The sequence below is a fragment of the Channa argus genome, chromosome 2 (assembly GCF_033026475.1).
Source record: "Channa argus isolate prfri chromosome 2, Channa argus male v1.0, whole genome shotgun sequence".
NCBI classification, from domain to species: Eukaryota; Metazoa; Chordata; class Actinopteri; order Anabantiformes; family Channidae; genus Channa; species Channa argus.
Window position 1 is genome coordinate 28,890,911 of NC_090198.1, and position 14,097 is coordinate 28,905,007.

Sequence of the window (14,097 nt, forward strand, 5' to 3'; positions counted from 1 at the left end):
CCTTTTTTTTTGGTCGTTTTTATTATTATTATAATTTTTTTTGGGCCTCTGTCCTTAATTTGTTAAAAAGCGTTGCCGGTATCGATTCAAAACGAGCGACTATTTGTTTATTTACAATGTCCCAACTTCCCTGAAAATGGACATTTTTTTTACTTCGTGGTGCCACAACAAACACAGGGCTGTATGAATTATTCCAGGTTGTGTCTGACTGTAGAAACTGTAGCATAGTTTGCAGCTCGATATTCCACCAACAGTTTACATACACGTACACAATGTGACTTTAACATTAATACACAATGATTCCCGGCTTCTGCAAAGTTCTCCACAGCAGCTGGGATGAGCACGGAACATCTGCTGTGTGTTCAGTGTTCAAGCCAAATTTGGGTGCGTTTTAGATCCTCGGGCGAAATGCTCACAACCGCCTAATCGAACACGTGTGTCGATCCTGTACCGAGGCTTTGGATGGAGCAGCGTGCGGCTCGGGATAAAACGCTCCTGGGTAGCGAAGACGGTTTTCTCGACGTATTTTCCAAGCTGCCACTGGGCTTTTTAAGGTGATCGCCAGCTCTACACCTTTTTGGAAATCATAACTTCATAGTTAACGGAGTTCTGGTTTGTTAATGATATTTCCATGTGATGGCACAAAGTTTGGAGTGTGCGACGCAGTACATAAACACTGTATTACTGCTCATATGAGGACACCAGACCAAATTTTCTAAATGCAGGAGGAAAGTGGAGTTGATGATTTACGAACAAGCGTCCACTAAAACTTTAAACCCAATATAAATGTACTGGGTTTGCTTTAAAGCCCTCCACACTGGAAATGATGCTAGGACAGAAATCAGTCTGAGTTTTCTTTCTCTGTAGGCTTTTAGCAATTTATTTAAGGGATTTATACAAAGCAATGACCCTTTAGACCCTCAGGGCTCCTCAGCTTCAGCATGCTATTATGCAGATGTTTATTAGGTATAATGTTCACCATAATTCACCATCTTTGTTTAAGTTATTAGGATGGTAACCTTTGCTGAATTAATTCCCCCCCTCCCTAGTTTTTTTTTTTGTCTTTTAAGTCATAAGCGGGATGCTTCTAGTTGCTTACGTGACCTTCTCCTTTCGTCATCGAAATCCCTTGAGCAACTTATGTCACATTGTGACCTTTTTCTACCTGGTCCACAACTCTGCAGTCCACTATTTAATTTTATCTGCCACCCCCCGAGGGAATCCAGCTCCCCCGAATATCACCTCTTTCCTGTGGTCGCTCGTCTGAAGTCTCGTTAGTCTTTCTGTTATGCTTTCGAATACATTTGCAATTGCAATTTTCTGTTGGATAAGAACGTCAGAGGCCTTCAAAGGTCAGTGTTTGTGTTGCATGTACAGTATATTTGGTCTTTTAATAGATACAGAAGCAGATTTATTGTTAGTGTTTGCGATAGATATTCCCTGAATTTAAGGGCATTTAAGACATTATTATGTTAATGGCTTATAACAATATTACTGCTTTAATAGAGAAGTACTCAGTTCACAACGTACCAAAGGTCAAAGTACTCCTCATGCAGAATGGCTCATTTAATGTGAAATAAAATTATTACTATTCTTGGATTATAATTATTAATACATGAAGTGGCTTGAAGCTGTTGGCGTTAATATTTCATATCTTACATTTATAATTTGAAAAAAGTTACAAAACATTTTCATCCTTTAAATTGTATTAATAATCGTATTATTAAAGTAAATGGTTACTAAAACTATCAAATAGGTGAGTAAAAGTATGAAGTCAGAAAATGTGCTATAAATCCCTCAAATTCTACTTAAGGACAGTACTTGTAGTAAAAGTCATTTTCACCACTGATGATACTTTTCCTCAGACTTGGCAAAATATTCTTGCTTGCTTTTGCGTCTTCTGTGTTAAACTTGGATCTTTGGTGTCAGACCCATGATGCAACATTAATGTAACTTACTAATGTGACTTTAATTAAAATGGATATATATAGTGTGCACTTGAACCAATATGTCAAAGGACTATGTCATGTGACTAACCCTGGTGCTAACTTGCTGAACGTTGAATACTGTAAATCCGAGGGCTGGGTCAGCGCCTTCTTCCGACGTCTCCACTGGCAGAGCGGGTACATCAGTGAAAGCTGCGAGCCGGCGGCCTCTGGACAGCTTGCGTCTGTCATGAGTAGTTGTGTATGGCCCTGATTGTTTTGGGGAGGGAGCCAAAGCTGCTGCTGTGCTGTAGATGAGAGATGGTATGGATGAGATGATGTGTTTGGAGAAGCGTGGAGAAAACGACTTTCAGACCCGCTGTGGCATAATACACTGTATCCACCGGTGACGAGTGGGACTCCGTTCTTTTCCAAGTCTAAGATGCACAGTGTGACAGCATGTCACTTATTACTGACATAGATTTGTCAGCTGCAGAACTAAATCAGTAATACTAATGGAAACGCACAATTAGGACTTTTTAATAAAAATCTAACTGTAAAGTGCTGCTTTGATTAGTTTGATTTATTAATTTTTTTATTTTAACAGCACGTCCATGTCACCCTCTTACTTTCTTTTACATCACAGAAAACATATTTACACACGCTGAATAGACAGAGTGCGGCTTCCTTGCATAGCAACAGTCTGGTTTGTTGCTTAATATTTATTTATTTATTTGCTAAAACAATATATTGCATTGTACATGAGTCAACACCGCAGCATAGTCGCAGCTTTTGACTGGGACAAGGGAAATAATTCCATCAAACTGGGAGAAGCTCTTGAGACCAGGCAGCAATAACACACGTTGCTCAAAGCAAAGGAAAGAAAGTTTTTTTTTTTTTTTTTTTTAAACCCCCAAAACGATGCCATACATGTTCTGATGCCAGACCTCTTGAGTACCGCGGCTATTTTTTATTTTTATTTTTTTTTGAAGAAGCTTTCACACCTGTCTTCCATCATCACTTCGGTAGAAAGAATCTGTAGGCTCTATGTGATTCCATGTTGTGATTGTAAACTTTCTGTCAGCTTTATTTGGTCCTTTGACACTATTCTCCATCAGAATGTGAGGCCCAACGTTTTTTATACCACCACCAGACGCATTAGGTTTTCATGTTGTCTGTCCATGTCCAGCTATTCATCCTATTCTCATCAACACTTTGAAGGACAACACGCAAAAGCAATTTCATTACATCTATAACAAACGTCCACCTGGACTCATGGGTGAACTGATTAGAATAGGAGTCTGTACACACATGCATGGAAAGTGAAACTTGACTCGTTGGTGGAGGCTGCAAACCTAGTCACTGTTATTTGGGTGTGTTATGCTAATTGTGGCTGAATACATATAAATAATATTGTGGTCATAGTTTTAGTCATATTTAAATATTGCAGCAGATGCCCCGTTCTGGCGACCCCAATAAAATAGGTTCTAGAACCGTCCTCGCTGTCTTCTGTAAACTTTTGAGGTCAAAGTTTCCATTTTACGGATACAGGGATTAGCACATGTGTCCTGCATCTGTGTGAGAAGAAGGACGGTAGAAGTGGAAACCATAAGTTAAAGGCTTCTTCTAATAGAGAATACGTGTGATAAGAAGTTGAGACAGCCATTGTGATTGTCTGTTCAGCTTAGAAGACACCAACATGTCACATCGATTCACCGATTGGAGAATTTAAAATGCTGAATGTACTGAGAAGTTTGACTAGTTACAACTGTTGGGCCGACAGACGCTCGCCGACGGCCGACCGGCGGCTTGGGTGTGAGACACAGCCCTAATATGTAAACTGACTGAAGACCCGTTAGTTTAGTTTCACGTAGTATTAAATTGTATTTATTATTCAGCAGTTTCCAGACATTGTTTTTTTGAAATTGCACAACGAGCTTTGAAACGGACAAAGAAAATTGATAGAAGTTGACGACAACAAAGTGTCGGACCTGGCTGCACCATAACAGTGCTGTCAAATCAGGGGCTCATTCGAGGTTCAGTTTGAAACGGTTTACTACTTCGAAGAATCTTAAATAAATGTTTTATGCTTGTTAATATTTTACCAATATTAACACGGCGTTTCCACCTACACTCGCCCTCCAGATGCTCAGGTCATTACAAAGTCTTTACTCTTTAACATCGCTGCATGTTGTAAGAAAGTGTGGGTGTGCCGTGGAACTGGGGGGTGGGGGGTCACAGTGTGTGTTGGGGGCATTATCTGTTATCTGTATCTGCCTGCATGTCCGTCCTCACTGGTCTGTTGACCTGTCTGTCCTCTCCTAAAGGTGTACCTGTCTGTCAGATAGCGTGTCTCTCCTCTGAATGTTTGAGGTCACGCTGCAAGATTCTAAGATGAGTATCGGAGGGAAATGGGCAATGGCTGCTGGGAAAACCACGAATACAATCGCTTCAGTCCCATCCATGAGGGAAAAATAGGGGGAAACGCTATTTCTACTTCCTCTTCCTGGTTCTGTAATTTCCTTCCTCGACGTCCACTTCCTTTTTCTTTTTTATTCAATTATTTTTCTTACCTCCACTTCCCATCCTTCTCCTGAGGATGGGGCCTTTTTTACTTTATTGCTCTTGTGTAACCCCTGAAACCCATTCAGGTTTTTTTTTAAAATTTCTCCTCCACGTCCCCCTTTCCATCATCCACCTTTCTCCTGACTTCCTTTGGCGTTTGAAGGAGAGTGGGGATCCACTCAGATGACAAAGAGCGAGGTGATGACGTCACAGCAGACTTCATACACCAGCATCTGCTCCGGTCTAAAAATACACACACACACACACACACACACACACACACACACACACACACACACACACACACACACACACACACACACACACAGAGAGAGTCAGTCTGCAGCTGCACTCAGCATTTGTTTCCACCTCCACGCTCTGTTGAGATGGCCCAGCTTTTACACAACTGCGGCTCGTGGGCACGGTGGGTTTCATGCTGCTGGCCCACAACTGAGCAGTCTCAGTGTGTTTAGGTATTATAAGACTTCTGTGCATGAGGGTGTAGGTTTGCAAATATGATCACTACGGGAGGGAAGCTGGTTGTAATTCTCCTTCCACATTGCTCAAAGCCTTTATTGTAAACTCTCTTCATCAAATGGAATTTGTAGAGAAGAGCGATACTTTGCCATTTACAGCAACTGTTTGCTCAACTAGAATTAATTTTTTGATAATTTAGTTAATGCACGGATGCCAATTTTAATTTAAAAACAAATGTAATGATGGACACCAAGATCGAGATAGAAAACCTTTTTAATTTCAGGAACCATCACGACATTGTTTCCAGTGCAAAAGTGGAATTCTACATCCCCGTTGACGCACGTAAACCCTTAGACGCAGAGACTTGCAGAGACTTGCAGAGGCCTCCACACGTACACCTCCCAAATCTTAAAAACCTGTTGTGTGACGATGCGCATTCAACGAGCTTATTCAGCCCGATCTCATTCCCGAGGCATCAAAGAGCGGCTCTTTGTCCGGTCCCCTCTCCGTTACATGGTGATGCTCAGTGTACCCATTCGCCTTGGTGATCGATGCTCGGAGCTTTCAATGTAGTACAATGGAGGCCTGACGCTACAATACTTGATGCCTAAAGTAATGACGTAGTATGTAAAGTAAAAAACACAGTCTCACAGGGAGGTGGATGGTGAAAGAAGACACAGGACTTTTGCCAGAGTTCTTCTCTAGTGTGAGACGTCCGCTTTAATTCATCTTGTTTGTAATTTGAAATGCGTATTCAAACTTGGCCGCAGAAAACAATGGAACTTCACATACTTTCTCTTGTCGTTGTCATTCTGTGCTCGCTACTTCTGTGAAATTCAGTTCAGGTGACCACATCTCGGCAGAGCATCCCGCCAACGAACCATTCCTGCTCGGGTCTGGAACTCGATCGTTGAACTTACAGATGCTGAGTGCTGTGAATTGTTTACACGTGCATTTGATTTCTGTTTCTGGATTGTTTCTTCCTTTTTGGGCAAATTGAGGTTTGTAAACATGATGCTGCCCCTTATGGACATGAACGTGCATCGTATAAGTATGAAAGAAAGGAACGCGAACGTGCTTTTGTCCACATACAAATATACCTTTACCTATAGTTTATTTAAGGCAGTGGATAATGTGTTATTGCTCTGGTGATGTACACATCGTGTGTGTGTGTGTGTGTGTGTGTGTGTGTGCGCCCCTTGGCATGTAGGGAAGCGGAGCAGGCAGGTCTGTCAGACTTGGAGATCATCTCCCAGCCAGTGGAGGATGAAAACCAGTGCTTGGCTCCTCCAGTCCAGCTGGTGAGTGTTGGCTACAGAGATCTGCCCCTCATGGCTCTGGACCTCTCGCTGGCCGGCTCGCAGCTCATTTCCAATGCAGATGAAGACGAAAACAGGGAAGGGTGAGTGAAACTAGATTGACAGTGTAGATTTGTTTGTTTGACACATGTAAGTTACACAAAAACTATTATGGATTTGTCCAATTTTTTTGCAAATCAAATGTTCATCTGTAAACAGTTCGGCAACAGGGGGCTGTTAGTTACACACGGGTGTTTTACTCTCTCACACACACACACAGTGTTGGGTCAACAGATTCCTGCAGCTTATGAACACTTTTTTTTGTATTTTTATCCCCAAAACACCTTCACCTACTCGAAGCCCTGTTGAACGTTGTACAACAACAGTCCAGCAGATGATCAGGTTGTGGGTTAGTCCTAGTTGACTCAATAGCAGGATAACTGTTTGCAAATGTCTGGATAGTTTGACCCTTTGACGTAACAAGGTCAAGGCAGAAGCATAATGTCAGGAGAAACAAAGCTTCAACCCCCCCCCCCCCCCAAAAAAAACCTCCCGTAAACACACTTCACACACCCCTGCTGCCCAACAACTCCTCCAGTGATCAAGTGGACAATTTACTTTCCACCACTGCAAAACAGACTGAATAATGTGATTTACAAAAATATAGTAAAGTGAGATGATTGGCAGACTTGGTGTTTCTCCATCGGTTTCTCAGTCACCCCGTTTATATCATCAGTGTCGACCGTAACAGATGGACAAAGTGTTGCTTGTCTGTCTGTCTGTTTGCTGGAAGATGAATACAATCATTCTGCTTCCTAATTTGACATGTTCAGGGCATAATTTGTTTCTGACTCATGAGATAATTCCTTAGTCCAAGATGAAGACGAGTTTCTTTCTCCTTACGACTGTGTTCACTCTGCACTTCACAGATCTGCTCGAATTACCTTGAACATTTTTGCCTGGATAGTGCCTCCAGTATTCACATAGTATAAATTAAGACTTTGCAAATAGTCAAACCCCCACATTTTGGCACAAATCCTCAAAAAACCTATTCAAGGTGAAAAAGCATGATTATTGAAGCCTCATCTGATGTATACATCTACACTGTATATGTCTCCATATGTTCTGGATATTTTCCTAACAACTTTCCGTAACTTAACCCACTCAGAAGCTATACTTGCATGTTTTACATAATTTCCACAAACCGGACCTGAAATAAAATGTCAGCTTTCTGACCAAGACTTTCTGCTGGATGCTGATGAGTGTTAATCAACAGCTTATTTCTGCTACAAATCGGTTTTTGCTTAAAGAAAACTCAAATATAATGATCTGGCAAGTAAAACCTTTTCCTTGACGTGCGTTTGTCCTTTGTGAAAAAATTCCCCAGAAGTTAAATTATCAGCCAGCTTCTTGGAAATGAAGAGGAACGTTTATAGGAAGTGATTGGGTACAGGCCCTGTATTTCCCAAAAGAGGATATCAGATACGTGGTGTTAACATTGAGCAGTAATGTGTATCCTGACATCAAGGACTGTCGCTTAACGATAATTAGTGCACATTCCCAGATTTACACAAGAAAAATGAGCCACGGTGAAATAGTTAGCATTCAGAGACCCAACTTGACGTAGGAGGTGTTCATCATTCAAATTCTGCTTTATAGCATTTGAAATGAGGACCTGACTGATGCAGAGCGAACTCTGCTGACCCCCCCCACCTCTTTTGCAGATGATGCAAAGACGGTACGTAGATGTCAGGGGCCAAGAGGTGCACGTGCATCATGCATGGGAAGGAATGTGTGCTGAAAATGCCTTCTTCTCTGTTGGTGTGAAGAGCTGCACAGAAACACGAAAGATCGCATTGACCACAGATTATTTCTGTGACATTATTGCTAGCGTCCAGCATGGAGCCAGCGCTGTGCAGCATTGAGCAAATAGCGTGCGTGGGAGAGCTGCGCTTCCAGGAGAGACCGAGGACGCCAAGTCCGCTGAAGTCGCCTGCCGCACGCTTTGTAACATTTCGACAGTCTTTATCCCTTTAGGATCCGCATTAGCACCAGCTGAAGCTTAGCTATCGCACAAACACAACTAACTCATAGTTAACATTACATTAAGTGCAAACCATCTATTACATAATCCAATTCTTAATAGCCTGACATTTTTTTAATGTTGAAAGCATTTTTATAAATCAGTATGTCATTGCATTGTACAGTAATGTGTTCTCCGTCTGATGGTAACAAATTACAGCAGTTTTTGCTTTGTGCTCGTATTTCTGCTCAGGCAGTTATTTCTAATATTTCTAATTACTAAATACAAATCAATGAAAGTTTCTGTTGCCTACGAAGATGAACAAAATTTCACACTGATTTTTAATGCTCTTGTTAACTGTGCTAGTTTTCACGTTAACTGACATAAACCTTCTTTGAGTTGCAAATTGTGTTTTTATAATTTCGTTGAACCAACTGAAAAAACTGAAATCACCTCTTTCTTATAGTATCTTTGGTAATTTAGTCACAAGTTTATGTCTAGGCAGACTTCACAAAGCATAAATGGCTCATGGATCCATTTTATATTCAGTGTGTGTGAACACTGTAACATGCAGCTCTTTCCTCTTACAAGTGACAGAGACCTCTGCATTTTTCTCACAATATTATCAATATGATTAGTCCACAACAATTCATGATTCGAGAATATACCACGTTTTGTCTAGTTTAAGTGCTAACCGTGTACTTTCTTATTGGTGCATCTTTGTACTTTAGCTCACTTGCAGTACTAAGTCATTTGGGGACTTTTTACCACCACTTAAATAAATGTGTGTTTCCAAGATAAAAACTGGGGGAAAAAAATGGTTTAAATTAGGGCAGCGAGGTGGTGGAGCGGTTAGCGCTGCTGCCTCGCGGTTTGGCGCCTCCGCCGGCCGTGGCCTTGTCGTGTGTGTCGGGTTTGCATGTTCTCTCCGTGCTTGCGTGCGTTTCCTCCGGCTTCCTCCCGCACTCGGAAAACATGCATGTTCGATTAACTGGTGAATCTAACATTGCCAGTAGGTGTGAATGGTCGTCTGTCTCTGTGGCTCTGTGATTGACTGGCGATCTCTCCAGAGTGAACGCTGCCGCTCGTCTCAGGATGGCTGGGATAGATAACGGATGGATGGAAAGTTTAAATTTGAAAACTTTCTTTAATGAGTTGTGTTGGAATAATAATGTTGGTAATTAAGGTAAAGTTTTTGCTAATCTAGAGAGAGATTTTTATTTGTGCCACAGGGACGTTAAGCGTTGGAGCTTTCATTTCTATGGAAAAAGTAATTTAAAATACAGTTTGGAGTAGTCAACTTAAGTGTAAATTTTTTATTTTTTGTCCTTTCGGTTTATCCCGTGAGTTCAGTGTCGCCACAGCGGATCATTGTTCGCATGTTGATTTGGCACAGTTTTTACGCCAGATGCTCTTCCTGACGCAACCCCTCCCCAATTCCTACCGGGCTTGGACCGGCACTGCACAGCTGGGGAGGGGAATGGGCTGTTAGGGGTTCAGTGTCCTGCTCAGAGACACTTCGACATATAGCCGGGACTGGGGATCGAACCACTGACCCTGTGGTCTGTGTGCTGCCTTTACCAACTGAGCTACATCCACCCCCAACTCAGGTGTAGATAATACACCTAATTATGTGGATAGTAAATAAAAATGCATTTATTTACAGTAGAAATGCTAATTCGCTCTATGCTATGTAGGTTTTTTTTTTTTTTTTGCTTCAACTTAATTTCACCAAATATTGTCGTTACTCAAAAAGCTTGACGCAAACTGTGCGTGAATTACTTTGGTTGAGCAAACGCATTCGTTTTTAGGGTGAAAGTTCAGCCCTTCCCTTTGTAACTTAAATTAAAATGGTGACATTTTGCACTTTATGTGCTGCTTTCTGTTCCCTTTAGTTTTTTTTAAACTAGAGTTGATTTGCGTCACCTACAGGAAGCAGAATTAACATTTAGTGTGTTAACAAAAAAAAAAAAAGAAGGTTTTTTTGATGAATTCAGCTGCTAAATGTTGTGCAAGGTGCTGAAAACATAAAGTATTGATGCCGGTGTCAGAACCCTTTCACCTGCATCCTCATTAGGTTGCTGCCTCAGCTGATGCACAAATTAGGAGCTTGTCAGTGATTGAGCCACGGTGGGATCTTGCTTGAATGTTCACTTATCGATTGATGGCTGGCAGCTCCCACTTCATGTTACCTTTCTCTGACTGCCTGCAGTCAGTTTGTACAATATACAATGTACATTTGTACAATATCAACTTTCAACTTTTATGGAAGACCTGGAAATTTGAGTTCATTTATTTATTGTGTCAGGGATAATGCAGCTGAACCTTGCTATAACTAAGCAACCCATGCTGTGCACAAAAAGCTAATGCAGCCCCCTGCCCGTGGTTTGCTTTTAGATGAAAACAAATGACGAATAAAACTCTAAATCAAAAAGGTAAGAACAACAGAACTGTTAATTTTGAGGGACATTTCCAGGAAGTTATCTGCATAATTACAAGATGTGTAAAAGTGCTAGAACTGCACCAATAAGGGAAAACGACCCAAAAAGGTTGTGTGCTCCAGTACACTCCTGTGTTTTAGCGTGTGGCCTTGGTCAGGGTCATATTTAGCAGACTTGCATTCACACAAACTGTTTTTTAGGTTATTGTGTTTATTAAAACTAAACTCACTATAACGACAAAGAATTAAACTCGCATGCCTTGTTTAAATTAGAATTAATGCTACTAATTCACTATGGATCAGCGGATTTCGGCCTGTCCCTTCAGGGGGAGCCACAGCGGAACATGTACCACATTTGGATTTGGCACGAGCTTTTAGGCCGTTTGCCTTTCCTGCCGCAACCATCCAATTTTAAACAGGCTTGGGGCCGACACCAAGATGGCCCTTGGTGGCTGGGTGGGTCCACACCTGGTGGGGTGGGATTCGATCCCATGGCTTTCTGCATGCCAGACCCAATGCTCTACCACTGAGACCCCAACTAAATTCACTATAGAGACAAAAGAAAAAAAAAAGAGAAACTAACATACCTTTAACCAATTAAAACTAAACAGAAACGACAACACAAAAATGAAGACTATGAAACAAAAACACGAGGAAAAAGTAACATCAGTCCACTTTACCAGCTGGTTTTAGAATGAAAATTTGCACATTTGCAAAAACGCTTTTATAGACTAAAATAACATTTCTTTGAAAAACTCCACAAACTGAATAAAAGTACACTGAATAATTTCAAGAGGAAGACGAAATAAAAACTAGCTAAAAGGTTACAGTTATAATTACACTGGTCCTTTGAAAAAGTCAAAGTCTCATATTTCACTTAGAGGGACGTGAAAAATATCATGCAAAACATTTTCCATGTTAAGAAGACACTGAAACGTTTTATAGTTTTATCCAAAAAGCATCTACCACACAAACCTACTGAACAGTGTTTGTGTGTCACACACACACACACACACACACACACCTCCCACCTTTGCATAATGCTACACTGTAAGCATGATTATAATCCATCATGTGTTAAATCTCCCTCCCCAAGTCCTTGACTCGCTGTCCATGTTGCTCAGCGTTACATGCATTTATCATTAGGTGACAACCTCGGGGTTGTCTCGCATCCATAAACTAACAGAGATCAATTCATCATTTCAGAGTGAATATCCACCCTCCTCCCTCTGCCGGCTGAAAACGGCAGCTAAGAATTCCAAGGGACATTTTACGAGACGTGAACGAAAAGCCAATAATATCACACTCCTACTTTCTGCTTTAAAGTCCCGGCTGTTTAAGGTTGTACTGCAGCACACTCCTAATTATTTCACAAAGGCCTTGTTACACCGTAGTGCAGACGTAGTAGTAGTAGTAGTAGTAGTAGTAGTGGGTTTAGGTTCCTGAGTGAGTAGTATTTTGTGAGCAGGAATTAGTCTGTGTTCACTTTTTGGTTTATCCTCCAAGTGTGAATTCTGTTGGGACGCAGGACGAGGAGTTTAGTTCCTACTGCACTTTGCACACGCAGACCTCAAGAAGCTCCTTCAAACATCAAGTTGAACCTTATTATAAAGCATCCACCACCAACACTGTAATAAGCTGCAAACCTTTTGAAAATCGCTAATGACACGTTAAGCTCACGAGCTGCTGATTGTGTGCAGTGCTGCTATGGCATATGGCTGTGAGGTCACATCACAGCTGTCCTTTTGATTAGTCACAACATTAACAGATTTTTTCTTTTTTTTTCTTTCATTATGCAAAACCTGCTCCCTGCCCAGTTTTTCCATTCTGTCCAGCAACCGTGACTCAAACCTGGCTCTTTGCACAAGCGCTCACCAGGATGCACATAAACACCATAAGCTGTAGCGCAGGGTTCTGCACACATCCACCATATTTATACACCCTACTTCATCCAAGTGCTCAGTTTGACACCAAATCAGGTCTCAGTCCATTGGTTCCCCTCAGTTAGCCAGTCATGGTCAGAAACAGATGGATGTCACAGACGCCGACAGTCTCACTGCACTTGCATCACAACCAGAACCACCAGTATATCGGTCTCGGTGATGGCATGCATTTCTGTCTTCACTGGGATTCTGATGTGATGCCATGTGCTCAGCTTGCTGAAAGTTCTGAATTATGCATGCGGCATTTCCTATTGTAGCTCAACCTGTGAAATACCTGTAAGGCCGCTCAAATTCGGACTTATGCAATAACCGCTTCGCAGGGCTGCTGTCGCAGAGTAATTACAAATCGAAGCACTATGTTCAAATGAGCTTGGGTCCGAGGGGGCGAGAGACAAGATTTCTCCTTCTGGTCTCCGAGGCTGAACAACAGTGAGATCCTCTGCTGCAAAAAGCTCTAACGGCTGATTCTCCAGTCAGCGTGCTGAGGGTTATTTTACCACGGAGCTCAATTTACTCAAACTGCGCTTAGTGCGATGGGGGTCACTATTTCATATTCAAGTCATTAGTGCGAAATGTCTGCCCGTAAAAATGCTGCCAGTGGGAGCAGTAAAAGTCATCATTCTTTCTTTTGGCTTTAATGAAATTCCATTTAAATCCACCAGGCCTGAGCTCCAGTAACGTAACATCTCCACTATACCTTAAACACTGCACTAATCCTTCACATTAATCACTATTACCAGGCCTGGTGTGTGGCCTCATATTGGGAAGTTTCATTCGGATGTTCCCACAGCTGTTTGTGGAAGTTTCACAAATGACAAACACTGTCAAGAATCAGCACCTAGAGTCAAAACTGAGAATGTGACGAACCGGAGGCCTCATTGCAATCAGTCGGATACAGCGAGAGCTTGTCCCCCAACACCGAGCGGTTTCTGTGCCTCCGTCTCCTCATTAGCGTATTGATCTACCTCTCAAACCGACAGTGACCATCATCATGTTTTAGGACTCTCATCACTGTGTGTGTGTGTTAAATCGTTGGGGTCATAACAGCGTGTAAACACCGTCAGGAAAATGTGGAGTGTGTCTTGCAGAGTGACCGATTGCTAAACTCACCTTTAGGGAAATGCGGCAAAGAAAATGAACCTTTTTTTTTTTTTTTATATTTGCTTTAATGGCCGTGTGCTGTGATGAAGTGAAGCTGAGAGGAGGGAAGACGGCGGCAGCGGGACGGCAGCTATCGAGGTGAAAATGTATGTGGGAGAGGAATCTGTTGGCTTCTCTGCTGACTCCACCTGAGAAAGTGGATCCCCCCCCCCCCCCCCCCCCTTTGCCCCCTTACCACCACCGCACCTCTCTCCCCGCACTCGCCTGCATTAGCCGCCTCATTGGCTTTCGAAGATAATGAAGAAGCATCGTGACGCACGCTGTG

General features: G+C 42.1%; 1 protein-coding gene and 1 long non-coding RNA gene across 4 annotated transcripts in view; one reads left to right on the plus strand and one right to left on the minus strand.

Annotated features, from left to right (window-relative positions):
• Positions 1-14,097, plus strand: part of LOC137106525 (transmembrane protein 266-like) — a 47,975-nt gene that overhangs the window by 5,377 nt on the left and 28,501 nt on the right. For 2 of the 3 annotated variants that reach the window (XM_067489934.1, XM_067489944.1), the window contains exon 3: positions 6,178-6,369. The exons of the other annotated variant lie outside the window; for it this stretch is intronic. In XM_067489934.1, coding sequence (XP_067346035.1) covers positions 6,178-6,369 — 192 coding nt within the window. The remainder of the gene's footprint in view (positions 1-6,177; positions 6,370-14,097) is intronic. 3 annotated transcript variants of the gene reach the window in all.
• LOC137106565 (uncharacterized) overlaps positions 1-14,097 on the minus strand; it is a 161,001-nt gene that overhangs the window by 3,208 nt on the left and 143,696 nt on the right. Inside the window, exon 3 of the long non-coding RNA XR_010911969.1 lies at positions 2,038-4,733. This is a non-coding gene — a long non-coding RNA (uncharacterized lncRNA). The remainder of the gene's footprint in view (positions 1-2,037; positions 4,734-14,097) is intronic.